Source organism: Falco rusticolus, chromosome 7 (genome assembly GCF_015220075.1).
Source record: "Falco rusticolus isolate bFalRus1 chromosome 7, bFalRus1.pri, whole genome shotgun sequence".
NCBI classification, from domain to species: domain Eukaryota; kingdom Metazoa; phylum Chordata; class Aves; order Falconiformes; family Falconidae; genus Falco; species Falco rusticolus.
The window spans coordinates 3,006,443-3,033,736 of NC_051193.1; the positions used below are offsets into that span (position 1 = coordinate 3,006,443).

Below are 27,294 nucleotides of genomic sequence, written 5' to 3' on the forward strand. Positions count from 1 at the left end.
GGGCACTCACCACTTAGGCACAGGCCATCAGACAGTGCACTTCTGTCTCCAGGCATGCTGCCACTTCACCAGTTGGTGGTTGTGACTCATGAGAGGGGCTGAGGATGTTGTAGGGGACTGCAGGGAACATGGAGGGAGCTGGGATTATTGCAGCGCGACAGTGCAGGGTGGACACAAAAAGCAGCCTTTGTTAATTCCATGCCTTGCTGTGCTTAAACTCTGTGTCTTGTTTTTATCTTCGCTTCACGCTAAAGAAATGGAGATAAATTTCTACACATGCTGACTGGTGACTACAGATCAGTTCTCCTTTCACACCTTTGTCTCCAGGATCTCAAAAGCTACTGGAGTACTAATGGAACAATTAGTTGTGTATCCGGCTCTTCAGGAACTCTCTGTCCTTCTGAGCCTTTATTCATAGATGAATTTGAGCATTGGTGTCCTCGGCTAGCAGGTTCTTAGTTGTCCCAAGACAGGCCTTTAAGTCTTGCTGGATCAATCTGTCAAATGTATAGAATAATATTGGGTTGGATTTTTTTTTTTTTTTTTACTGGGGAGTGCAATTTTGATTCACTTACACCTTTCTGAAAAGCATCATCATCCCAGTTTCTGTGTTTTGAAAGAAAGCAAGACCCTTCTTTTCTTTTGAAAGTAAAGGCTTGGATAGCTCCTCTAAGAGGATGAAGGTTGAGAGTCTCAAGTGGAAGGAGGCATGTAAGTCACAGAAGGTGTAGGATTTAATATGCGTGTCTATTATCAGTGTGTCCTACTGAATAACTTGTGTGTCTCTCTGCACATACTATTGTCTTGCATGAGCTTTCTTGTGAAACGCTGAAGTCTGGCAATTTACTAGAACCTACCTTAGAGCTCTGGATTCACAGTTCAACCAGGCATGTAAGGTATTTGTGTCTCTGGCATTCTGCAAAACAAGAAATCTGTTGTAAATTTGTGCTAATTCTTGAGGTCCTGGAGAAGAAGGTGCAACAGGAGGAGGACTCATCTGTTGTTGCCAGTCAGACACGTGAAAATCTATCTCCTTGTCTTGAGTGTGAAATGAAGGTGAAAACAAATCACAGAGCTTAGGTACAGCAAGATGGTTTCAGACCCCTCCTAAGCAAGAGGCTGAGCCTCTTCTGACTCCCCTGGGAGTCAGCTAAATGCCTTAGGCAGCACTGGCTTAATAAGTGGTTGTCATTGAATATGCTCATAGAATACCTGACCTGAAATTCTTGCAGCTGTTTTAAGGTTGGAAAGGAGAGTCCGTTCCTGCCTCTGAGATACTGGCCATGGTAATAAAATAGCAATACCAGCTGGCAGGACATAAGCAGCACAAGCTATAGCTTTAGCTCTCACCTGGAGACTTGTCCTGAAGCTGCATGGTACCGCTGCACAGGTGAGCTGGCATTTGCTAGCTCTGCTTTTCATGTGTTTTGGTAGTCCTGAGAAAAGTCCTTTTGGGTGTTTCTAGTGAAAAGATGAAGGCTATAAAAGCTTAGTGCTGTTTTTCATGACGTGTTAGAGCTACAACTAGATTGTGCTAAAAAAGCATGGCAGCATAACTGGCAAGTCTGGATCGTTTGTTTCCTTTATTGACTTGAAAGTTAAAAGATTAAGTTAATTGCTTTTGCACTTGCTGTAGCTGACCTTTATTTCAGCGGGATCTAGCCATCTTGCCTGCACCACTCTATTAAGCTCCAGTGCCAAATTCTGAAATAATTAAGGAGAAAACTGGAAGGAAAAGGCCATTAGTTATCTCTCTTTCGGATGTTGCCTGAGGAATGTCAGTCTGTCGTCAGGCACTCAGGGTGCTAATAGCTGTCTTAGAGGAGAAGTGGACAAGAAGCCAGTGATTTACCTTCTGGTTGACTAGATTTATGTTCTGAAAAGCTTCCTAAAATGGTTTAAAAGGAGTGAATTGCAGTACTTGGACAGAAATGCAAACACTGCCCAGGCCATATAAGAAGTAAGCGGCTTCAAACAAATCTGACTCCTTTCCCTGGTAGAAAAACAATGGTTAGGGTGGTTCTCTGTGGCTTTGACCTTCTTTTTGAAGAACCAGAGTGCAGGCTAGTAGGTATGAACACAATATGTGTTTTGGCCCAGTTCCTGGTGGCTGGATTTGCATGGGAGTTTTAATTGTTATGAGGTTTCTTTCTTGCTGTTGGTCCATAGGCAAAGGCAACTGTCAAGGAAGAGGGAGGCATGGGAGTGTGGAAGGGTTTGTGCTTGCATGGCTCTAAGGGAGCTGAACAAGTGAGGGGCCCCGAGACAAAAGTATTCGTTGTAATTGAGGCTCTTCCAGTCCTCTTTATTCTCCCAAGTCAGTAAGTCCAGTCACCGATTCCACTGTGTAATTGGCAAGCTGAAAGAGACCTGGCTAGACCGGGTAGCGTTAAGAAGTAGGGGCTCCTCTTTGGAAGTGAGACCTCGGTGAGCTCAGTGCAGATGCTGGTGAGAGGCAGTGCGGAGCTGGCTTGTCACCAGCACTGAGAGAAGAAGATGTCCCTACTCAGCTGGGAACCTCCTTGGCTTCTCCCAAATGCCCCTCTCTTCAGTGCTGAACAGACAAGGACTGCATTTGCCAGTGGAAGGGACAGGAGGCCTTGAAGCTCTGCACTTTGAAATAACTTTCTGTATCCCATTCATTGTTGCTGTACTCTGAGCTGTAAATCAAATCACAGGAATCCAGACCATGTAAAGAATCTATTAAGTGGCAACTAGACCCAAGAATGCAAAGTTAAAATGCAGCAAAGAAAGATGTTGGCAGAGGACAGCTGCTTCTTCTCAAGGGCTGGCAGAATACAGTCCTTCTGTGCTTTACCACCCCAGCCACACAGAGTCCACAGCTGGGTTAATATCTTTATCTTAAACGGAGATGACATTCAGCCGGTCATCTTCAAAACAAGCAGGTGAGAGGGAAGAAAAGCTACTTAGAATGAAACCGTTAACAGTACAGAACAGGAAGGAGGTTTGAGGAGTCTAAACGGATCAGAGACAGGAGCCTCTTGCCAGAAATGTGGCACCTCACTAGGCAGACAGGAGGAAATCTCAGAATTATTTCCTTATTTGTGACAGCCATCCCTTTCTTGATACATCCAAGCTCTCTTTGCCTCAGGCCGCTTGCTTACACATTTCATGTTGATCAGTTGTCAGGGGGGAAAAAACAAATGAGAGAGAAAAATAGGACAAATCAAGAACTGTACCTCCAAGTCAGTCAAGAGTCAGCATTACGCAGATACTTCAAAACTAGAAGAAATGTGCCATTGTCTTGAATCTGTGCTATGTTCTGGTTGTAAGAACATATATCCTGTGATGCATGTTCTTATTAAAATTAAGAAACCAGAAGCTGTCTGACTGGGTGACATAAAGGAGTCTTGAGCTGTGAAATCTGAAACAGGGCATCTGCCTCAGTGCCAAGGGGAACAGTTTTGTGGGAGCCTCTGTTCAGGGACCGGCAGCAAATCACAGCTGAAGTCCCACTGACAAGGAAAACATGAAACATTAATTCTGTTTCCAAAGGGACCTCTGTATGTCTGCCAGGGTGTTGGTGGAGTGAGGGCACCAGGTCAGAGGGTATCTTAAAGTTTAGGTTTTCTCTTGTGAATTTAACTGGAGATGTTTAAGAAGTTACAGCTCCAGCTCCTCACAGCTGGAGATAACGCCCCTGTGCAGAGCTGTGCTCTTGGTTCACGTGAATGCCATACACTGTTTCACAGCAAAAGGACGCAAGGCTAGGTTGAGTCAGCAAAACTGCTGAAGGGAGCAGAATCTCTCGTGACTGATTCTGCACCTGGCAAGCTAGATGGAAGTGCTCTTCTTGTCCGTTAATGTAGCTCAGTGGTGGTGTAACTTCCAGTTGAGGGGTATTTAATGAACAGTTAGGAACAGTAACCTCTGGAAATAGATACAGCTGTTTCCAAACTGAACATCTGTGCCTTCAGTTAGTAGTTCTAAAATGGCTGAGCTATCAAATTGCTCTTTAGCATAAAAGTGAGACAGTATGTGCAATTAGGAAGCGATGAGATTGTTGCTATGGTTGGCACAGTATAGAAATAGAACTTGCCGGGGAAGTGGCTGTAGATGACATGAAAATCACAGGGAGGAGGGAAGGTAGGAATTACACAGGCAAATGGTTACGAGGGGTATCTCCTGCCCACAACCTCCCATACCTTAAAGAATATTTCACCTCCTCTGGCCCTGCTGCTGGTTCAGCTTTGTAGCAAGTCCCCAGGAGGTGGTCGGTCATTTTGCAGAGCCTGTTCTTACCTTAAAGCATGATCAGTTCTCCTGACATGCAGTAACAGTATGGTGAGGTAAGTTATTAACTATCTCCAGCTAGATCCACAAAAGGAAACCTGAACACACCTTCAGACACCTCAGCCCTCTCCATCCTGACAGACTTGGCAATGGTTCTGGATGCCCCTCCTGCTTTGTGTAGGTCTTCACACACATGCTACAGTTTTTGACAGTATTTAATATGTTGTGCTTTCCCATTTTCTTCAAAATCTGTTGCTGTCTGCTCCTCCCAGAGATAGTAGCCTTTTGACCCTAAAGACTGGTTGCTGCTGTGGTTTTTTTTCTTTCTCTGGCCTGCCCAGTGTGATTCTTAATTAATTTCACTCTTTGAGTCTGCTCCTGTTGAGAAACTTCTCTCCTTCTTGGAGCTTTCTTGCCGATGCTGTCTTCCTTCTGTGCCTTTTTTACACCGAGTTCTTTGCTTGTGGAGTTCTGCAGCTTTTAAGGCTTTTTCTCTGCCTCTGAGCTGTTGCAAAGTTAGTGCCTATTCTGTCCCAAATCAGCTGCTCTCTTCTATCCTGATCTTAGCACTTGATGGCTCCTTTTACACTGAGTTAAGTTGTACCAGTGTTTCCTGGAAGCATGTCTGCAACTGATTGTCCTGTTTGTCCTCCTGAAGACAACTGGGTAGATGCTCTGGTTGGAAACTCTCTGTCCAAAGCCCTGGGAGGGGTACAGAATGTGTCACCGGCTCTGCTCTGGCTCACCTAATGCTCTTGCATGTGCTGCATCCTTCTCCACTCAGTCCTCTGTGTGCTGTGCTGCCAAGCCTCCTGTCACCTGCCTGTCACCCTTTTCGCCATGCACACAGCCACACATCAGGAAAACCTTGAACTCTTAAGGGGGTTTTAGTGGATGTGGTGGTGTATTCCTGAGTGGGTGCTCTTCTACCCTCTACCTAGCCTCAGTCTAACTGGAGTGTGGGTAATAGTGGTAAATATACCATGTGTACCCAAAATTCCCATCCGTCTGTGGCTGGGACGTTAACGAAAGCTAAAACCAGTACCTGGAGATTTCCCCTTGTTAACAGGCTGAAGTCAATGTGTGTGTGCTTTCAGGTCTGCAGTCCCTAGGGGATGCTTTGCTTCATAGAGCTGTTTGTTTTATCTTCAGTCTTTCTGCACACTGCTTTGTGTTTTCCAGTCCTTTGTAACTGTCTATTCAGTTCCTCCAGATAAGGCAAGTCTCCTGTCACACAGTCACAGGCTTTATTTCAGTGGTGCCATGATTTTAACTATGTGATTCAGTATCCCAATACAAAAAATCAGCACAGACTATTTTGAAACTTGCATAAAAAATAAAAACTCCCGCATACAAAAACGCTTTCCTGCTCAAACACCATTGCCTCCCTTCCCCTTCTCTAGGTGCAGTTTAAAATCCCTCATTTTATGTTCCATGTGGTTTCATCTGTGACCTGTTCGGTGATCACTTGTATGCTCCCTTCCATTGCTACCCAGGGCAGCCCATAGCTCTGCCCTAGCCTTCCCTTACAGGGACTCAGCTCTTTGCTTCTCAATTTTCAGCTGATTTTCATATTCCTACTAAAAATATTTTTTCTCTTTGCTAGTATTCAGTGATTCTCTCTTTCTTTAAGAGAAAAATCACAAAAGAAAATCTTTAAGGAGATAGATCTTAGATTTAGCCATTGATAAATAAATAGATACTTATTTATCTATTTCTCCAGAGTGTTTGAAGACCTAAAAATAGAAAGTATAGGAAATAAATCTTTACTGTAGACTTTTTCAGACCACGAGAGGCAGAACACTTGCTGGTGGACCGCAGAGCACTGCCTGAAGCCAATTCCTCATCAGTCTCAGCTGTTGAATCACACTAGAAAGCTAAAACTACTGCATTTTCCTAATGATGTTTTTATTGTAAGTGGTTACTGTCACTGTTGCATGTTGTGAATACAAGTTGGGCAGAGGCGGCTGTGGGACAGCCCTTTCAGCTGTGATCACCTCCTGAGCTGGTTGTACCCTTTGCTCTGCTCATCTTTGGAAAAGAAACAAAGAGCTGGATGTGTCCAGAACTGCTGGGACCGCTGCATCTCTTCAGGAGCCTGCACCCAGCAGTCAGGCACCAGTGCATGCCGCAGCCTCCCCCCTAGCCCTCCCAACACCTCTCGGTCTCTTCTGGGCAGTTCACACCAAGCTCCAGCTGTAGTCCTCTGCTGGTGTTTCTCCACTTGCCTTGCCTGAAAGCCTCAGCTCCTCTGACACAACGCTATGTTAGAAGGTAGGGAGCTGTACGGTGGGAGTGTCCTGTCCTCCTGCTAAACAGTCTAAGGGCATCCACGGGGCTGTTAGAGATTGTGTTGGGATTCCTGAGCTGGAACCAGCACACGGATTTAGGACTGGACCAAAGCAGAGATACCTCCCTAACCGCAGGGCGCTGCCAGTCCAAGGGTGTTCTTTGTGTCTCCTGTTGAGATAGCCGTGGCTTGCATAATTAACTAATTATTCCTTAGAGTCGTTGGGGGAGGGAGCAAAGACAGTCACTGTACAGTCTGGTGTTCGGGACGCAGATGTGTGAAGATCCTCTTCACGTCTCTGTGCTGGTGGGTGCTAGCTGGTACAGCTAGCTTCAGCCAGAGGGGCTGAGAGCAATCCCTCTCCATCGCTGGCACGGGGGGAGTCCGTGGTCACCTGTCCCCTGAGAGTACATGCCAACAAGCAGGCCACTGTGCCGTCTTTCTTTGGGTTCTCATCATCCTCTGAGAAGATGGTGACTGGTTACAGGCTTCCAGCTTTCCGCCCAGGCTGCAAGGAGGAGCTGCAGGTGAGAATCTCTTGTCTGAGGAGGACAGAAGTGATGGCGTAGCGTTGGGGCCCAGATTTTATTCCTCGGTGGCTGCCTCTGCAGCTGCTAAGCCAGTTGGTGCCTGTGGAGCCAGAGCAGAGGCAGCCGGCAGCTGAGCCTCTCGTGTCCCAGGAGAGCTGAAACAAGCTTGTCCCCTTTCCTTAATACTCTTTTAAGGCAGACCAGGATTAGGATGTAAACAGCATGTTGATGGTAGGCATGGCCAATAGCAAATTGGAAGGTGTTTCAAACAGTCGAGACAAATGAAAGCATAATCCCAAGAGCCCAGAGAGCAAAGTGGTGGTGGCAAGAAAGAACAGGGAGATTCAAACTGAGGAAGTGCAGTGACCTTGTCATATCTTCTCGATCTGAACATATGCTGAGCCCAATACGGCCATTGTTGTCTGGAAAAAAAAAAAAGAAAAGAAAAAAAACCCCAACAACTGGATGCCTGGGATTCTGTGTACGTAAATAAATGAGTATTCTGAAAAGAATTTTCTCAAAGTTTTTAGGGAAAAGAAAAAGAAGCAAAAATAACTGCTGGATTACAGCAAGTTTAAGAGAAAATATTTAATTGCTTTTAGCAATAATTGTAGCCATTATTTTACTCTAAAAGGATGTTCTGTTGTATTCTAAAGCCCTGAATATTTTGCTTTGAAATTAAAAAAAAATGTTGTTCAAGGACAGTTTATTAGTAAAACCATTTATTGTTGCCGCCAACTTAAGCACTGCATCAGCTTCGGAATCTAATTTACAGCCTGTGGAAACTAGTTGAGATTGTGGGTCATCCCCTCTGTCTGGAGTGGGAGGAACTGGCCAAGCCACTTTCCTTGTGTCTGGGTGATGTGGCTGGGAAGCAGGCTGTAACTGGGGACGTGGCGGTGGCCATCGCCTGCATGGCTAAGCTCCCAGAAGTGGGCACAGCCTGCTTCCCTCGGAAGTCACGGTTTTCTTTAAAATTGAATCTGCCTAAAATTTTTCCTTTCTAGAACCCACCACAAATGCCCATGTGCCATTCAGAGTCTCTTCAGCCCAGCCCTCAGTGGAGGGGTTTCTTTTTAAATTTGAGGGCTCTCCTCTTGAATGGTTTGGGCACACAGACAGCAGGAAGGCTGTGTGCAAACTTCCCTCGTGCCGCTCTGCAGCACTTTTCAGTTCCTGCTGCTGGTGCTGTGGTTGCCCACAGAGTGCCCACAGCTCTGCCCGCAGCTATGAAATCCCCTAAGCACGTCTCTAGGGTTGATGCACCCCTCTGACCCCTTGTGACAGGTCAGGGCTGTTACTCATGACGTACAGCAAAGATGCCCAGGTACAGGGAAGCTGAGAGGTGTTTCTGAGATGCACAAGTCCAGGTAGGGAGGAGCTGAATGGTAAATTTGCCATTGCTGGCTTGTGCACTGCCTGCCAAAACAATCTTTGTGTTTATTTTATATAAATTCCTGAGCCTATCTGACTAGCTGGCAGAGCGTCTGAATCTCCACCAGCCGGAGCCGGTCCTACCAGCTGTGCAGTGTTCAGCGTGCGTGCTGGAGGAAGGAGCTGCCGCAGCTGTGTCCCCTTCAGGTGCTGGGTGTAGGATGTTGCTACCAGCCAGAGCACATCCACTCCTCTCCCTCCCTGAACAGCACAGGGCTTCCATGGTAGATGGGGGCGGTGTGTCCATATTGCAGGAGGAGATAGGAAGGGGTATTCGCACACAAGAGAGGCAGGACCCTGCTCAGAAGTCTGTGTGGGACCTTTCCTCCCCTCTGGTCTTTATAATCTCTCCCCCAAGGAGCTGCGGCTTTGCTGTACTCGGGACAGCAAAGTGTTTGTGAATGAATGCGTTGTTTCATTTTCTCTGAATGGACACCATCTGGGGCTGGATCCTTTTTCTCCCATTGGCACTGAAGGAGCTGCAGTCGGAGACTTCACAGCCTCAGAATGAAAGAGTCAGTTACTATCTCAGTGTTATGATGTCATTGCAGAATGAGGGAAATGGCAGTCTTTCAGCTTGCACTAGCTGATGTTAATTATGCAAATATATGCACTCAGAGAACCCTCATGCACAGTTTTGACTGTCTTCAGGGGTGGACTTTTTCAATAGAGCATCAGGAAGACGCTGTCATACAAGGCTCAGCTCTTGACTAAAGTGTAGCAAAAGGTACTGAAGCATAGCGATAGCCGGGTTCTGGTTAAGAAGAGTCCTTTCAGAAATGCCGCCCTGAAGAGTTATGTTCATAATATCAGGTAAGAGATCAGAAAGTTAGGAAGAATCATTTTTTTAATCACTGTGGCTTGTGTGCCTTGATAACATGTCCAGACTGTGGCTTTACAGGTAGAACCTGGCCTGGTAAGGCCAAATAATCTTGGGGACAAAAGAGGTAAAGGGTGCAGGAAGGACGAGGGAGGTAATGAGGAATCAAGAGTGCTCCCTGGATGGGGAGAGGATTGGTTCCCATGTGGTTAGATGAACAGTCTCCACCCTTTGTATGGTGAGGTCCTGAGAGCTTTGCAGCTTTACGCCCTGCCATCAGATACATACAAACACCAGTAAGATCCCTCCCCTGAGTTTTCTCTTTTCCAGGCTAAAGAGTCGCAGCCCCTCAGCCCTCCTCTTATCAGAGATGTGCCAGGCCTTTAATCACCTCTGTGGCCCTCATGCTCATTACAGTTTGGCGTACCAGTCTGATATTTGGTGTATCATGACTGACTTCAGCACAGTCTTTCCCTTAAGAGATGACTCATTAGCGCTCTGGCCTGGGTGATTGTATTTCGCAGAGATGAGAGCCTGGGTCCCACTGCCCTGACACTTGGTCTCTGATTTCAGCACGGTGATTAGTAACCATGGTTCTTCCAATTCTGATCAACAGAATAACAAGATCTCTGAGGTTTGATGGCCTGAAAGATTAAAAGCAAATGACAAGCAGCAGCCTTTGCAGCTGTTCGGACCAGCCCAAAATTTATTGTTCAACTACAGGGGGGGTCAGGTGCTTTCAATTAGAGTGGCAAAACGCACGGCATGCAAGGATCTGTACTGGCAGCATGACCTCCCTTTCTGCCTCTGCGGCCATCTGTCTCCTTCTAGGATCATCTCTTTCTTGGGCATCCTGTTTGTCACATAGTTAACCTAGAGCACTGTTCTTTGTTTTAGCCTAGAGTGACCTCCCCGCATAGTCCTTTTTGCTTGACTGCTCGTCACTAAAACAACAGTGTCTGGTCCTTCGTTCTCTCGCCTTCCGTCTCTGTGCGCATGTAGGGAGCCCTGGGTGGTTAATTCACATCGACCCCAAAATCTGTGTCGCTTTGCTCATCACTTGCTGTCCTCTGCCAAAACCAAATTAATTCTACACTCAATGGGCCACATAATCATAGAATATCTCAACTTAGAAGGCAAGTCCAACTCCCTGCTCCTTGCAGGTCTGGCTAAAACGAAACCATATAACTAAAAACATCGTCCAGACACTGCTTGAACTCTGGCAGGCTTGGTGCCATGACCACTTCCCTGGGGAGCCTGTTCCAGTGACCGACCACCCTCTCTGTGAAGAACCTTTCCCTAATGCCCAGTCTGAGCTTCCCCTGGTGCAGCTCCATTCCGTTTTCTTATGTCCTATTGCTGGTCACCGGAGAGAGGAGATCAGCACCTCCCCGCTGCTGCCCCCCTTGAGGAAGCTGTAGAGTGCGATGAGGGCACCCCTCAGCCTTTCTAGTATGTAAGCTATACATACTCTTAAAAAAAGTAATAATAATCAGACTTTTTCCTCCCTCCTCACTAATGATCCATGACTGCAGCCTGTACGCCCTGAAGTGCCCCTGTAGTATTAGCCGTGGAAGTTCCTCTGGCATGGCCTGGGGAAGCTGTTGTTCATCACCTCTGGGATTTTTGTGTAATGCCTCTGCAGCCAGTTCCTGCTGACTGCCATCCAGGAGATGGCTGCCCTGTAGAAAGAGTTTTATGTGTGCCCTCTGTGGTGCGTCAGGATGAAGGTGATGCTCATTCTGCACAACAGCAAGTAGTGCAACCTGTGTGGAGAAGGAGAAATGCCTGTCTGCTCCTGAAATTTTCCATGAGGTCATGAATGAGGTACATTTGTGTATTAAATCTTTACATATGTTATGCAGCAAGCACTTTGTGCGGTAACTAAAGCCATGAGTCAAAAACTGCCTAAGAGACAGAAAACAAATTGGAAAACAAATATATGGTCAAGCTTGTGCAGCACCCAGAGGTAAAATACAAGGGCTTCATGACTTCACGCTAAATATAAAGCTGATCGATACAGTAATGGTGAGGAAAGGGGTTGGAACGAACATGGAGGTGGCTAAATTTGTAGATGACTCAGTTACTTGTACCTAGAAAAGACCATGAAGAACTTCTGCAATTAAATTGAACAGTCATCATCATGTCCCTTTAAATTCATTGTCAAAAAATGCAAAATCAAGCACACTAGAAAAATGAAACCTTTCAGACTCCTTACAAGGGCTCAATTAATAGTGTCAAAGCAGGGTGAAATTTGGATATCACTGTGTACCCTTAACTGAAGACTTTTATTTGGTGCAAAGCTAGTGTCAGGTTATGTTATGATACATAAAAAAATGAGGATGGGGGATAATACTGAAAATACAATAATGCCATCCTAAGAATCTTCTGTGTTCATTTTCATCTTGTATACTTCTGCTTTTACTCCCAATGGGCGTAGCAGAACTAGAAGAGTTTGAAGGACAGGTGATGGTGGTTATGAGGGACTAGAGAAACTCCTCTTAAGAAACTGATGGCGAAGACTGGGGGCTTTCTGCTTTTTGGGGACATGATGGATAGGAACATTCTCTGGAAGCACACAGGCATTGTGGTGACTGCAGTGATCCAAATGTGCCTAAATATGCACAGTGAAAATTCGTATGAAATGAGAAATTCAATGTTAATGATGTTTACTCCCACAGTTACTGGGGGAGAGGAGATTCCACTTAACACAGCAGCTTGTGAGCATAGTTTAAGAGGGCTGAGCAGCGTCAGGGATCGGTGTTCAGAATGCATCTGGGGATGTGTGGTCGGAGAGAGATGTTCGGATGTTTGTTCGAGGCAAGTTGAAGACTGCAGTCTTCAGGAACCTGAGAAGGATATTCCTTATACTGGTAAATGTAATTAGGGGATTTTGCCATTTGCAGTGGTAGCTCCAGGCATGCATTTCACTGCGATAGGGCTCTAGTAAGGACAAATACCTGACAATGACCTGAACAGTGTGCTTTCAGTCACACCTCTACTCATTTCTGTGGCACGTAATTTTTGTTAGCAAGAAGAAGGGTGCCCCAGTCTGTAAGTTTAAATCACTTGTCTGTACAGCTGCTTCTGCAGGCCTGTATAGAGGAGGCAGCCAGCAAAGGGCCCCTCAGACTGATCAGCACTTGGACTCAAAGAGACTTTGCGATGGTGACGGGTATTCCCTCAGCTGGGCACAGCCCAGCATCTGCTCTGTCGCATGCAGGGGTGCTGCTGGCCCCAGGCTGGGGGAGGCTGCTGCGGGCAGCCTGGCTGGGAGCAGGGGCTGGGGTACCCACCCTGGGGAGTTCACAAGCCGGGTTAAGGTCACCGTGTTGCCATCTCACTCACAGTTTGCAGTTCAGCCTGGGGTTTGTGTGCTGCTCTGCTTCATCACTGAATTAAGCTGAAGAACAGTTTTGGCATGCGTGTGTGTGTGCAGTGACTCAGTGTTTCTGGAAATGGCCTGTCTGTGTGGCTGTGCTCCTGTATCCTTCTGAGAACTGACTGCTGCAACTGAAGAAAGGGAATCTGTCCAACAGTGAGTCAGAAGCAAGGCTCTGGAGGGCTGCATGGCTTCATGGAGTTACAGGATCACCGAATTGTAGGCTGGAAGAGACCCCTTCAGATCGACTAGTCCAATCCCACCTCTCAAGAAGGGTCAGCTGGAGCAGGTCTCCCAGGACTGTGTCCAGCTGAGTTTTGAGTATCTCCAAGGATGGGGACTCCACAACCTCTTTGTACAAGCTATTCCAGTGTTTGACGCACCCTCACAGTAAAAAAAGTGTTTTCTTGTGTCCTGTCACTGGGCACTGCTGAGAAGAGAGTCCGACCTCCTCTTCTTCATTCCCTCCCATCAGGTATTTATACATATCAATAAGATCCCTCCCCCTTCCAAGCCTTCTCTTTTCCAGCATAAACAGTCTTAGCACGCTCCACCTCGCCTCAAATGAAAATGCTTCAGTCCCTTAATCATCTTCGCAGCCCTTCACAAGACTCGGTACTTCACCACTCCTGCCTTCCATCTGCCAGCAGCTGCTGGCCCCACGGCTTGATCCCTTCTCTTTCTCTCAAGTTTGAAGGGGACAGCCCCTCGGGGGGGCGAGAGGCTGCGAGCAGAATGCTAACCAGCCCCGCTTTGTTTACTAGTCCCAGCAGCGACAGCTCAGCTGCTTGGGCTTGAACCAAAGAAATGGCAAAGAGCAGCAGTGTTTTCATCCCGTTACCCTGCAGACAGGCCCCCTTCCCTGTACAGCTGGCGTTGCCCACCCAGCACTGGCCAGCCTGCAGCCCTCCGCCTGGCATTGCCCCTGCAGCACCTTGGCACCTGGTGCCTGGAAGGATGCCCACAAGCTGGGCACCAGTGACTGCACTGGGCCCAACAGCCCTCCTCTCACATGGCACAAGCAAGAGGCTGCTGGTGTTGCGTCTGCACACCAAGCCGTGTTCTCCAAATGCCGTGGTAACAACTGCCAAAAAAAGGCTGTCTGGGATGTCTGGGCAGGAAGGTGGGAAAAAGCTGAAGCCTGGGGAATGGCATGGTTTTCACTTTGTCCCAGTCCTGCTAAAAAATGGGAGCAGATCACTTCTGTTCTGGGTGCTCTGAGGAGCACATGAGTGGAGGTCCTGGCGTGGGGTGAGCAGTGTGAAAACTGCCCAATGCAATCAGCGAGGAAATGAGGTGCTCCTTGTGTTCGCTGCTGGATCCTAAACAATGCCGAGGTATCAGCAATGCCTTTACAATTACCATTACCCCGAGGGTGAGTGGGTTCTTGCTTCTTTTGGCTGCAGTGACTGCCCCAGGACGCTTCCTGGGCCCCCCTCCTCTGCCCACCCTCCCGCACTGCTCCCCACGAGCTCACTCGCAGCATTCCTTCTTTGTGCAGGGGCTTGGTTCCCAGCCTCTGGCATCCATACACCACATCCCACACTGAGTGGCAGAAATGCCACTGAACTCAGTGCAGGCATTTCCTTTGCACAGTGATGGTTTTGTTTTAGTCTGGAGGGACTGTTTTCAGATAGACAGAAAGGACCCAAGCTCAGAAAGCAGCCAGAGATGCAGGGTATAAATAGTTCTGCTGATTGCTTAGAGCTGCTCTCATTTGGGGCTGAAAGTTGCCTTCTGGGCATATCTGTCTGGCTTGTACTTAATTGCTGGCAGCCAGAGTACAACATCCCAGTAAACTGAGTTTGATTAAAGCTATACTGAGCGTTGGCCTTTCCCTGACTCCTTTCTTTTTGTGTCCTTTTGGTGTCTCTTTGCAATAATGGTTTGATCATGCTATTTCAGAAGGGTTGATACCTGCCTAGAAAGAGAGCGGGTGGGAGGCTGTGGAATAGGGAGGATGGAAAGAACAACATTGTCAGAGAGCGGCAGTTGTCTGGAAGAGGAAAAACAGAAGTTAATTTTCAGTGAATATCTCTGGTCCTCCAGTCTATATGAGGGGTTAAAGCCTATGAAAGATTTAAACCCTATAAATCATACATTCTAACAGTTAAGTTCTACGTGCCTGGCTTGCAGAGTGGATGTAATGTCCAGAGGTAGGTATTTGCAAAGCCTAGAATCCAAAAAATTATGCGGTGCCTGCAATGTCAAGGGAAAAGCTGCAGGAAGGTCCTGTACCTCATCCTGCTTCCCAGGGCCGTCTGACGTGGGCACACAGCGATGGCTCTAGCCTCGCCTTTCAGGGTGCCAGGCACTCACCACTGATCTTTCTAATAAATTAGTAGGACCCAGGCATTATGTCAGGATTTTGCTAAATACCCATGTAATGCTCGTGCTAAGGTAAGCACACAAAATGCTTTTTTGCACTACCAGGCTCTTGCTTGCTCTTCTTTGGTTCTTCCTTTTTTGTCTAAATATGCATAGAGTGAGCAGAGCCCTGTCTGAGTGCCTGAGTGACTCTCACAGGAGGGAGACAGGAGAACCAGCGCTTTTATCACCTAGGTGGTTCCCATAGCAGCATTTTTCCTCTAGGAGTGCCCATTTGGATTAAAGAAAAACACTTGTAAGGGAAAACATTACTAAGAACTACGAGAGATTCATTATTACTGCTGCACCACACTAATGAAGGGTAAGTTGGCACGCACCAGCTGGCTCACAAAGCCCTGTGGTGACTAAGGCTTGGACAACCCAAAATCTCTCTCCATGGTAGCTGCAATGAGACAGGACACTTCTGTCTGGAGGGGGTAACTGGTCTGTGCCAGTGTTTATGGGGCACAGCTGTCTGGCACAAGCGGGCAGCTTGATATGCCTGGCACTGTGGACTTCAGAAGACGCTGGAGTTGAGTTGCAAATTGTGCTGATCCAGAACTAGGGTTTTTTTTCCGTGTTACTGAAAAGAGTTTGCTTTGTTCTATGAGACTCAGGTATTAAATTGGGTCTAGAATGCAAGTTGAAGCCTTGCAATCAAACCAGTGCTGAAGTGGAATTTCTGAGGCTAAAACATCGGTAGGCAGATATTGTCTCACCAGCTTCTCCCATCCTGTCTAATCCCCTACCTCTCCTCAGGCCAAAGAACCCTCCATCACCGGAGTGACACCCTGGAGACAGTGATCCTGGTAAATCCCAATGTGGACAGCATCGTGTCTGAGGTAAGCACGAGATGCCCGCAGGTTTTCTCCGCATCAGCTCTCCTGCCTTTGCTTGACATAGCGGTCACGATCACCACACTTTGCACCTTCTGGACAGTTTGAACATCGCTGCCAGTCTACTGCAAGGAGTAGTGAAGTGGCCAGGTGTCCTGTTCCTGGTCTTGCCAACAAGATATATGCAGAATTTACTGCTAGACAAAGAAACACAGAGAATGTATTGTTTCTTGTGTGCTAGCCCTTTAGGAATGAACTTTCCTTGGAAGAGTTAGTGCCTTAGGATCACCTGATTATAAGGATCTCTCGGGAGCTTGTAGAGTTTCCTAGCAAACAAGGTGGAGGGCTTCTGAACCTTGAGCACTCTACTTGGATAAGAGTCTAAATGTGCCAGCCTCTTCCACAGAAGTGTAATGCCAAACATCTTCTCTTAGCATTAGCCTACTTTCTCGATGTGAGTGATGATGTGACATGGAGCTGTGTCAGGCAGGCAGCAGCAGTGTCTTCCCTCTTCAGTAACCTACTCTCTTGTATGTAGAAAACTTAACGTTTTGGCTGTTTGTGAATAATGTGTTAAGTACTGCCTGCCTGGCTGATTGGGTGTCTGCGTGCTCGTGAGGAATCCAGATAACTTGCTTTTTGACTGCAGATCTGTCTCATGGTAACAGGTCCGCTCACTGGTGTGTGATTCATCAGCCCACAAACTACTGATCTTCTGTGGTCAGAGCTCAGACCAAGAAGGAGACTTGATCCTGCAGACGGGGACCTTCACATACCAGAAGTTTGCTGAGATACTTTCAGACCCAGAGGTGGGTGTGAGCAGTAAGCCAGCATGTTCACAGAGCGCGTGACCAGAGCAATGCAGCCTGCACCACTGCTTCAGGTGGCAGATCCACAGAGGGATGGGCTTGAAATCCAGCCAGAAAATTGCACAGCGTAAATAATTAATGCTATAGTCTTGGGCATCGTGCTTTAACTCCCTGGCTTAAGTTTTCCAAGGTGGCAGGCACTGAATTTAGACAATTGATAGCAGGGTTGCTGTAATTACATCAGCAAATCTGCCCACCTTCATTTATTTTAGGCTGATTGTTCTCACTTATTTCTGGTACCCATTTATTTGGACATGAACTATTCAAAACGAATGGCTGTCTAAGCAAGAGAATTAGTGCAAAGAAGTGCACTAACCTCATTCCACAGACTTAGGAAGTTTAATGCTTCTTTGCTTGGGATATGTTCAGCACAGCTCTAAGGAGCATGGGAAATTATACTGACCTTAGTTCTACCTATAAATCATGTAGTATGTCCCCCAGACCTGTATGTATATCGGAGATGGAGTCACAACTTTCAAGATAGGTCCCAGGAAAGAAAGTAAATCTGAAAAAAATAAAGTCCTGTGGCACTAAAACTGCACAAAAGTGCTATGTGATCTTTTGGTAGCTGATGAGTGAGGATAAGGTCAGATGATGATGCTTAGCACTGGAGAGGGTACCTGAGGGTTAGAATTCACAAATCAAAAAGAAACTGCTACTTTTGAGCCCGAGCCAGGGACTGATATCCCAGGTGAAACAGGGAGAAGTAAGGAAAGAGGACAAGGCGGTTCCTGCTTTCGTTTTCTTTCCTGAGGTCTTGTCACTGTGCACTCCCAACAGTCAGGAAGCATAACAGCCCATCAACATTAAGAGTCTCAAAATAGAGCAGAATGTGGCCCCGTGCATCTATTTGCAGTGGGCTTTTGGACTGTTTAATCTACCCACAGTGTTCCCTGTCAGTAAAGTGCTCCCTGTGATTTCAGTATTTCTGCATTAACTGGCTTTTTTTTTTTTTTTAAGTGCTGAATTGGTCTCAGAGCTCTGTTTGACCTTTATTTGTCTGTGCTTGTCTCATTAGGTCACCCAGATTCTTAGCAACATTGATTCAGATATCAAGGCCTCCCTTACTGTGTCGTGCTTGGGAGAAGGAGACTGGAGCAACCTTGGGCATCCTCGATTTCAAGAAATTATTAATCTGAAACTGAATCCCGATCCAGTTCTGCCAGAAATGGATGGGGTGTCTGAGTTTGCAGAATATGTCTCCGAGACAGTTGACGTGCCGTCTCCGTTTGATCTCCTGGAGCCACCCACGTCAGGGGGCTTTCTGAAGCTTTCTAAACCCTGCTGCTACATATTCCCTGGGGGAAGAGGCGATTCTGCTCTCTTTGCTGTCAATGGGTTTAACATCCTTGTGGATGGTGGCTCTGACAGGAAATCCTGCTTCTGGAAGCTGGTAAGGCACCTGGATAGAATTGACTCAATCCTGCTCACCCACATTGGTGCGGACAACCTACCTGGCATCAATGGGCTGCTGCAGAGGAAAGTCGCTGAGCAAGAGGAGGAACAATCCCAGGGCTCTACCAACTACAGTGACTGGATGAAGAACCTAATTTCCCCTGAGCTAGGGGTGGTTTTTTTTAATGTTCCTGATAAACTGAAGATGCCTGAATCATCCATGAAAGTAAAGAGGAGCATCGAAGAAGCTTGTCTGACACTGCAGTATCTCAACAGACTAGGCATTAAATCAGAGCCTCTCTACAGGGTGGTGAGCAGTACCATTGAACCTATCACCCTTTTCCACAAAATGGGAGTGGGTAAGCTGGACATGTATATACTGAATCCCGTCAAGGACAGTAAAGAAATGCAGTTTCTAATGCAGAAATGGGCTGGTAATAGTAAAGCAAAGACTGGCATAATTCTCGCGAGTGGGAAAGAAGGTGAAATTTCTGTTCCCTATCTCACATCCATCACAGCCCTAGTGGTGTGGCTTCCAGCTAGCCCAACAGAGAAAATTGTCAGGGTTTTGTTTCCTGGAAATGCTCCTCAAAATAAGATACTGGAAGGTCTTGAGAAACTCAAGCACTTGGATTTTCTGAGGTACCCAGTGGCTACTCAGAAAGATATCACATCTGGAATACCTCCACCTGTGCTGAAGCAGACCAAAATTAAACAAAGAACTGACAGTAAAGAGAGTCTTAAATCTTCCCCCAAGCCATCTGTGGCAAAGCAAGCTAAGAAAGAAGAGGCAGTTGAGGAGGGGATTAAGGAGGTAAAACCAGAAGTCGTAAAGGATGCTAAAATTGAGAAAAAGGTTAAAGAACACTCGGAGAAAATCCCTGAGAAACCTGTTAAACATGAAAAGATAAAGACAGAAACAAGTGATGCTCTCAAAGCTGAGAAAAGAAAATTGGCAAAAGACAAGGTTGGAAAAAAACACCTCAAAGAGAAAGTATCCAAACTAGAGGAGAAGAAAGACAAAGAAAAGAAAGAGATTAAGAAAGAGAAAAAGGACTTAAAAAAAGATGATGGAAAGAAAGAGGAAAAAAAAGATTCAAAGAAAGAGGATAAAAAGAAAGAAACCAAACCAGAGCCCAAAAAAATTTCTAAACCAGACTTAAAACCATTTACCCCAGAAGTAAGAAAAACATTATACAAGGCAAAAGTTCCAGGCAGACTCAAAACTGAGAAGATCAAAGTCAAACCTGAAAAGGAGGTACCTGCTGACCTGAAGACTTCACCAATGGAGAAGGCACCTGTACAGGTGGAGCCAGGAGAGACTTCCATAGCTGAACAGAGGTTAGTCCTGTCTTCGCCAGAAGATCTTACAAAGGACTTTGAGGAACTGAAGCATGAGGAGAAAGGGGCCTTGCAGGTGACTCAAGAAATGTCTGATATTGAGGTTAGTGATAAGGTTGTGAGAGTACCTGAAACAGAGATAAAAGACTCTGCTGACATGATTGTTCAGAGTTGCCTTGAAGCAGATCAGATTTTGAAAACAAATATTCCTGAACAGGGGATAACTACTACTGATACAGAAAAAGAATCACCAGCAGAGGAAAAGGCAGTCCATCAGCTAGAACTGAGAGCAGGTCATGCTGAAAAAACAGAGGAGGAAAGAAGAGCCGTAGATGAAAATTATGACATGAGATACGGCGAGGGAAAAGCTGAGCAAGACAACGAAGTTCAGCTCCTTCCAGACAAAGTACAGGTACCATCACAGATAGACCTCTTAGAAAAGGGTGCTCGGTCACCAGTGTTCAAAGAGGAAGAAAAGGAGGAAGAGGAGAAAATCTCTTTGGACAGAAAACAGTGGGAAGCAGAAACAAAGACTGGTGAAAAGTATATTGCAGGGACAGAGGCACAGGAAGAGGGTGAGAAGGAAAAGAGAGAAGATGTGATAGAAAAGGCAGAACTGGAAGAAAAGGAAGAACAGCATATGAAGGCAGAGGAGAAGGTGGAAAAGAATAGAGACTTATATGATCAGGATGAGAGGAGGGACAAAATATTTACCAGTACAGAAAAGGAAAAAGAATTTAGTGACATGGGTGAGAAAAACAAGTTAATTGGAAAGGACGTAACAAAGGAAGAATCATATCTGAGCAGTCTGCCAGTCCCACCAGGAGCAACAGCAGAACATGTTTCATATATCCAAGATGAAACTATCCCAGGCTACTCAGAAACAGAGCAGACTATTTCTGATGAAGAAATACATGATGAACAGGAAGAGAGGATCCCACACTTGAAGTATGATGTCAGTGCCTATGACATTTCTGTTCCTGATCACCCAGGCTCTTTTGAAGCAATACATGGAATACAGGCCATGCCTGCTGCCGACCTTTCAGCCAAGGGCTATGCTGGCCAGGAGTCTGAAATCCTGGCTTATCCTACAAACATTGTGGCAGCACCTCTAGCCGAGGAGGAGCATATATCCTCTGCTACCTCCATTACAGAATGTGATAAGCTTTCGTCTTTTGCAACTTCAGTAGCAGAAGATCAGTCCGTTGCATCTATAACAGCACCCCAAACAGAAGAGACTGGGAAAAGCTCTCTACTTCTAGACACAGTAAACAGCATGCCCTCTTCTCGGACTGAAGCAACCCAAGGTCTCGACTACGTTCCCTCCGCTGGCACAATCTCTCCCACATCATCCTTGGAGGAAGACAAATATTTTAAATCTCCACCCCCTGAAGATTTCCATGCATTAGCAGAAGGAGAGAGAAAACTGGAAGCTCAAAAAAAGGATCTTCATGAAGAGGCAGAAGAGGAAGAGGAAGAAGAAGACGAGACTCCAAATATTGAAATGCCTGGGAAACTCAGAGGGCATTACAGTGCCCCCATGTTTGCTCATCAAGAATGTCCCGATAACGTGTTAATCGGCGTTCCCACGGAAGGGATGCAAACTTCTGGTCTGCCATTATCCACTGAAGAAACACCATTTTCCCAGGTTGACTCTGGAGAGGCTGAAGAACGATGCATGAGTCCTGATGACAGTACAGTCAAAATGGCCTCTCCTACCCCATCTGGCCCCACCAGTGCAGGACACACACCCTTCCACCAGTCTCCAGTGGAGGAAAAACTAGAAACGGTAGATTCAGATCTGTTTGAAAAACAAACAGATGCTGCTGCCAAGAAATTGGAAGGCCAAGCTTCTCTTGCGGTGAAGGGAGCCAAGGGTGAACCTCTCAGAGAAGACGAGGTATCTGCAGCTAAATACAGACATGAAAAAGAAGTGCCTGGATCTGTACAGCACCAGCTGGACTTGACCAGTGACGTTCCAGTGTGTCCCAGGGAGGAGGTGCAGGAAGAACCAGTGGGGAAGGAGGAGCTGCCCTGGCTCTCCTACCACAAGCAGGACACAGTGGTGATAGGGGAGGAGGAGGAGCGTCCCGAGCTGCCCCATCCCAGCACAGATAAGTTTCTGGAGCCAGAAAAAGAGCAAGGAACTAAAACCATGACAGAAAGTTTAATGGGATTTTCAAAGCACTTGTCCTTTGAGCCATTCTCTACCACAGAAACGTCGCCAGGAAAAGTGAGTCCTCCACAGTTCACAAGCCAAAGCAGATCTGAAAGTGACAAATCCTCACAACCTTCACCAGATGATGCCAAATCACTGTCTTTTACAGAAGAAAGTAAAGAAAAATCCTCGGATATTTCCATTAAGGGAGTGGCTACTGAAGAAGGAAAACTGCTGTATTTCACAGGAGACACCCCAGAAGAAGAAAAATCATCTCATGTTTCCCTTAAAGACATTTCTCCAGAAGAGACCAAATCCATTTCTCTCACTGAGAGTCCCAGCAAGGAAATCTCTTCAGACCTTTTTGTTAAAGGGACTTCTCCAGAAGACATCAAGTCTCTTAGTTTCACAGAAGAGATACCTGTAAAAGAAAAAGCTATGCCTGACTTTACTGACAAGTTCCCTTCAGAAGCTGTGAAATCCATGGATTTCACAGAGCAGAGCCCAGCTATGTATGAAAAATCACTGAAAATTTCTGCCAAAGAACTCGCAACAGAAGTGTCAAAATCTTTTCCTTGCCCAGAAAGTAGCTCAGTTAAAGACACATCACCCAGAGATACTTCAATTGAAGAAATGTCTCCCGATGACAGCAGTCTATTTTCTGCATCAGAAAAGGGCCCTTTTACGGGAAGGACTGCAGGCTTGGACGCCCAGCAAGTATCTCCAGATGCGAAGGGCTTACACTTCACAGGATCTAGCCCAACTGAGGGTAAAACACCTTCACCCATTTCTGCTGAAGGTATAAAATCTTGCAGGTACAAGGAAGCCCAGGAAGAAAAATCTCCGGAAATGGAAGACTTTTACATGAAGGATTTAAGTTATGAGAAGAAAGTATGGTTTCCAGAAGAGGTGGAGGAGATCCCTGTTCAGGGAAGGCGGCAGAGGTATGATAAAGAGAGAGAGAGCACGTTCTTGGATGAGGTGCCAGAATATGAAACAAAATCCCTTCCCAGGATGGGAGAGGAGGAGATCCTGTCTCCTGCAGTGCCTGGCAGCCTCACCTGGAGAAGAGCAGAAGATGAAGCGTGGGGCTCTGCGTACGGGTATCTTCAGGAAGGAAGAGAGACTGGAAGAGAAGGGCAGTCACCTGGTGAGAAGGGTGAGGGTCTCCATCAGGCTGAAGACAAACCTGTGCTACTGCAAGCGGACGCAGAATGTTTAAAGATGGAATCATGTGGTTACAAAGACGATACACAGAAGAGTGCCAAACCTATATCAGAAACAAAGAAAGTGGAAGTAATTCCTGCTGGCATCACTCTCCCAGAAAGAACCGAAATGGAAAGTTCCTCTCTGTCTTCTCAATGTGTCTCTGGTGAGGAAAATCAGGCCAAAGCATTAACTGGAAACAAAGAAAGGCAAGAATTGTTGTTGACATCTAAAGATTACTCCTTCTTAGGTGATGAGGAGAAAGCTGTCCTAGATATCTACGCAAAGTCACTAGACCAAGCACTGATGTCATCTCCCCTGTCTGTAACGGCCACTACTCTGGAAAAGGAGATTGACACCTCACCAGAAACAGAAAGGCCTTACAAATTAGATCAGCACAAGCCACTTTTACAGGAGGAAGTCCCATCAAAGACCACAGAGAAGAAATCAGACATCAATGGTCTGTATCAGGAAATAGACAGTAAATACAAGTCAGATAGAAAGCAAGAGGATGACTACAAATCCACTGAGGGTCTTTATGACTCTGCAGGAAGAAAAGAGCAGACGGCAGCAGCATCTGCTCTGTTGCAATCTACAAGACCAGCAGAATATGAATATATAGCAGCGTCCCCAGAAGAAAGTGCTGCCGTGTCAGGGCAGCGTGCACACTCCCCTCTGGGCCCGGGCCCTTGTCAAAAAAGCAGCGCTGCCATGGGCCATGCCGAGGCTGTGGATTCTGCCGGCCAAGTGGCATATCCTCCGGAGACCTATTCCAGCAGCTCCCCGGAGCCTTATTCCTATGAGGAGGGGTTCTGCAGAGCCAGAGGTGATGACAGTGCTACAAGACAGGAGCAAGAAGAAAGAGAACCAACTCCCTACCCCGATGAAAGAAGCTTCAAGTACGCTGACATCTATGAGAAGATAATTGTGTCTGGAGTTGGACCCTCCTCCTTCACACCCAAGGGTGCAGACAGCCCAGGTCACACTGACAAGGTATCACCAACAGCGCTGATGTCTCAAAAAGGTCAAAGTTTTCACGTCTCCGCAAAGGAAGAAGAGTCCTGCCTTTATACCTCTGCTGAGAAGGAGTTGTCATCTCCAGCATCCCCTAAAGATAAAGCAGATTCGACCTTTGACTATACAGACATCCATGAGAGATACTTGCCCTTGTCTGAAACAGATAAGGCTCAGATGTCTGAAGGACAGGAAAAACTGAAGGTGTCTTCTGCCTTGCCAGAAGAGCTGGACTCTGAACTGCACCCATCGTCAGCAAGCACAGCGTTCGCCTCTCCCACAGACGTGACTGACACGTTTTATCAAGAAAAATCAGCTGCCTATATTGACGCTGCGTGTCCAGATAAGAACATTATTTTGTCTAGCCAGGAGCAGAGCTCCCCATCCCTGAAATCTGAAAGCCCAAGTCCCAAAGATTCCTACTATGAGAAAGCAGGTCAGGGGGAAGAAAGCATGAGTGACTCAGAGTTAGAAAAAGGCGCTAAGGAGAAATCTGAAAAAGAGTCTAAACTGCACAGCCCCGTTGAAGCTGCAGGTACTGTCTACGCACACATCTCAGCGATGGACAAGTTTCACGTATTGGAAGCCCCTCTGCACAGCAAGCATCAGGACTCCATTTCACCCACTTCTACTGCCTCTTCACCCTCCGACCTGGGCTGGAAAGAGGAGTACGCAAGGGAGACTGCGTCAGCCGCTCTTGTGGGGACATACAGTGCTGGTTACAGTGACCTGCCAGACGCAGGCAGAGGTGACCAGGCTTCAGAAACATGCCATTTAAGACACGATTCTTCACAAAAGAGAGAGGCTGCTGAAAAATCCACAAAGGAATCACATTTCTGCGTAACAGATTACCCAAGTGCAGCGGTGGTCTCAGAGCGCCAAGAGCAAGCCATGTGCTTGAAGTCTGCTTCTGAAAAACAGAATGAGGCATACAAAAAGGACCCAACAGTAGAGGGCAGAGGGGTGGATAGCTCTTCTGGGTTTGAATACTCCTTCCTAGAAAAGAGAGAAACACCCAGTGTGTTCAGACACGAGCAAACCTCTGCAAGCCGTTTAGGGGATATCTCTCTTCCTCTAAAGACTCCTTGTGCTTTGCTTTCAGACCAGGGAAAGAAAGATGAGTACTTGGAGGTTTCTGAGAAAATCAGCAGCCTTGACTCATCTTTCACTAAATTCTCACCACTGAGTCCATACGAAGAAGATAAGTTGTTCTCCAAAGCTGTGGAAAGAGAGTCTGTGCCCCAACAGCAGCTGAAAGATGACTCTTCCAGCCTGTCAGAGGAACCTTCGTCTGAAGCAACCACTCCTGTGATACCGACTACAGCAGAAAGTTTCTACTCCCATATGCTTTCCACATACACGGGTGCAGGAGCAGAACCAGGTTCCAGGAGTCTTTGGGACGTGCCTCCACAGGTTGCAGATAATGTTGTGAAAACACATACAGCTGAAACCAAAGACTCTGTGTTTGCTGAAGAGCATGGTTCTCCATTCGCAAGTGGCATGAGGGACAGCATTTCGCCGTGCAGAAAGGAGTGCCAGAGCTCGCAGCCCACACCATTCTCTGCAGAGAAACAACGGCAGCCCTGTGTAAGCAGTCCAGAGCAGAAGGCACCATTTGCAGAACAGCTAATGACACTGACGCCTCTCCCTGATGTGTTGACATCATTTCCTCATCAGCAGCATGAAGATGAGACCACAGCCAATGGTCCAACGGAGGTGAGCACCAGTCTGCAAGCTTTCCAAAGTACATACCGTGCAGCAGAGGCAAAAGATGAAAAACCATGTCCTCGTTCTGACAGCAGTTTTTCTCCATGCACAGGCAAAGAGGACACAGAGAGGCAGAGCCGTCCTTCCTCTCTGGTGTCCCCTGAACACAGTTTCCAGCCCTTTTTCCCAGATGTGCAGAGGGGTGGAAAAACAGAGGACCATGGAGATGCTTCCCATGAGATGGAGCCACATTTAGGAGGCAGTTTTGATTGTGGACATAAATTTTCCTCATGTGAATACAAGCAGAGGAAGGGAGAGCTCTCTCCCTCATTCATCAACCCGAGCCCTCATGAGCTCTCTGAAGATAGTGACCTCTCACAGGAGGACGGGCATCCTTCAGTGCAGGGAAGACCACCCCACACTGGTAGTAGCCCCATGCAAAGTGCCACAGTGGAGGAAACCCCTCCAACATCAGTGAGTGATTCTGGAACCTCCCAGTCAGACTCAGATGTCCCGCCTGAGACAGAAGAATGTCCGTCCATCACAGCAGATGCCAACATGGACTCGGATGAAGATGCCGATTTCCTCCCAGTGGACAAAGCTGTTGGGAATGCCCACCATGCCAGCTCAAGGTCCAGCCATGATCCTCAGCCCGTTCCAATGGTAGATCCCCATCCCCATCCTCCTCACCCTGATGTTTGCATGGTGGACCCTGATATGTTGGTAAATGAGCAAAGCATGAGCAGAACTGATAAAATTTCCAAGAAAGACATAAAAGAAAAGAACAAAGGTGTGAGGAAGCCTTTGAGCAAACCCAAATCTTCCTCACCTGCCCGGAAATTAGATGCAAAAGGGAAACGATCACCCACTCCTGTGAAACAGCCATCGGACAAATCTTCAAAATCTGTCACTGCCAAAAAAGAAAGAGATGGAGGAGAGAAGCCCAAACCACGTAACACACTGGTGCAGCCTCCTCACACAGAGGATGAGTTATCCCGGAGTAGTCACAGCAACCCTGGCAAGAGCCTTGTTAACGGCATCAAAACAAACCCTGGTAAGAAATTCTTCCTTAAGCATGCGTTTTCTCTTTAGGTCCAACACAGCGAAAAAGCACTGAGTTGAATGTAGCAGAACAGAGAACAGGACTTCCCAGTCAGTCATAAAAAGTTATAAGCAGTGATAAGGTAGAGAGATTGTCTCACAAAGCACTTCAAAAGATCAAAGCCAGGAGGAAAACAAAAGATCAAGGCGAGAGGTCTCTGTGATTCCACAGAGAGGAGGAGGTTGTGAAGGGACAGTCCTATGGGCTCTGTGTGTGTATATATATGCATATATACTGTGGAGTACAACAGCTCTTGTTTGACCATCTCTCATCTTGTAAACATAAGCAGCAGCAACTGAAGAAAAGAGGTACAAAAGGTTGATAGGAAAGAGCAAGAGTCCTTGGAAGAGCAGTGATTCGCAGGGATGGCAGAAAGCCAGGGTGGAGCTTCCAGAAGGAATACTGTAGTACCCGAGGATACCATATAAAGGCCATCAGAACGGGTTTCTTCAGTAAATGTAGGTTATTAAACAACAAAAATTAGGACTAAATACTGATTGCAGCGACAGCTCTGGAAAAGCTAATAATGGAGATTTTTGATTCCCTTCCCCAGGAAAAGCTTCCGAGCCTAAGGCCTTCCAGTCCCTCC

At 46.7% G+C, this 27,294-nt stretch overlaps 1 protein-coding gene across 2 annotated transcripts in view; it reads left to right on the forward strand.

Moving 5' to 3' along the window:
* The window catches only part of MAP1A (microtubule associated protein 1A), a 66,789-nt gene that overhangs the window by 34,587 nt on the left and 4,908 nt on the right, over positions 1-27,294 (forward strand). For both annotated transcript variants that reach the window (XM_037395594.1, XM_037395595.1), the window contains 3 exons: positions 15,837-15,919; positions 16,582-16,722; positions 17,801-26,657. In XM_037395594.1, the coding sequence (XP_037251491.1) occupies positions 15,837-15,919; positions 16,582-16,722; positions 17,801-26,657 (9,081 nt within the window). The remainder of the gene's footprint in view (positions 1-15,836; positions 15,920-16,581; positions 16,723-17,800; positions 26,658-27,294) is intronic.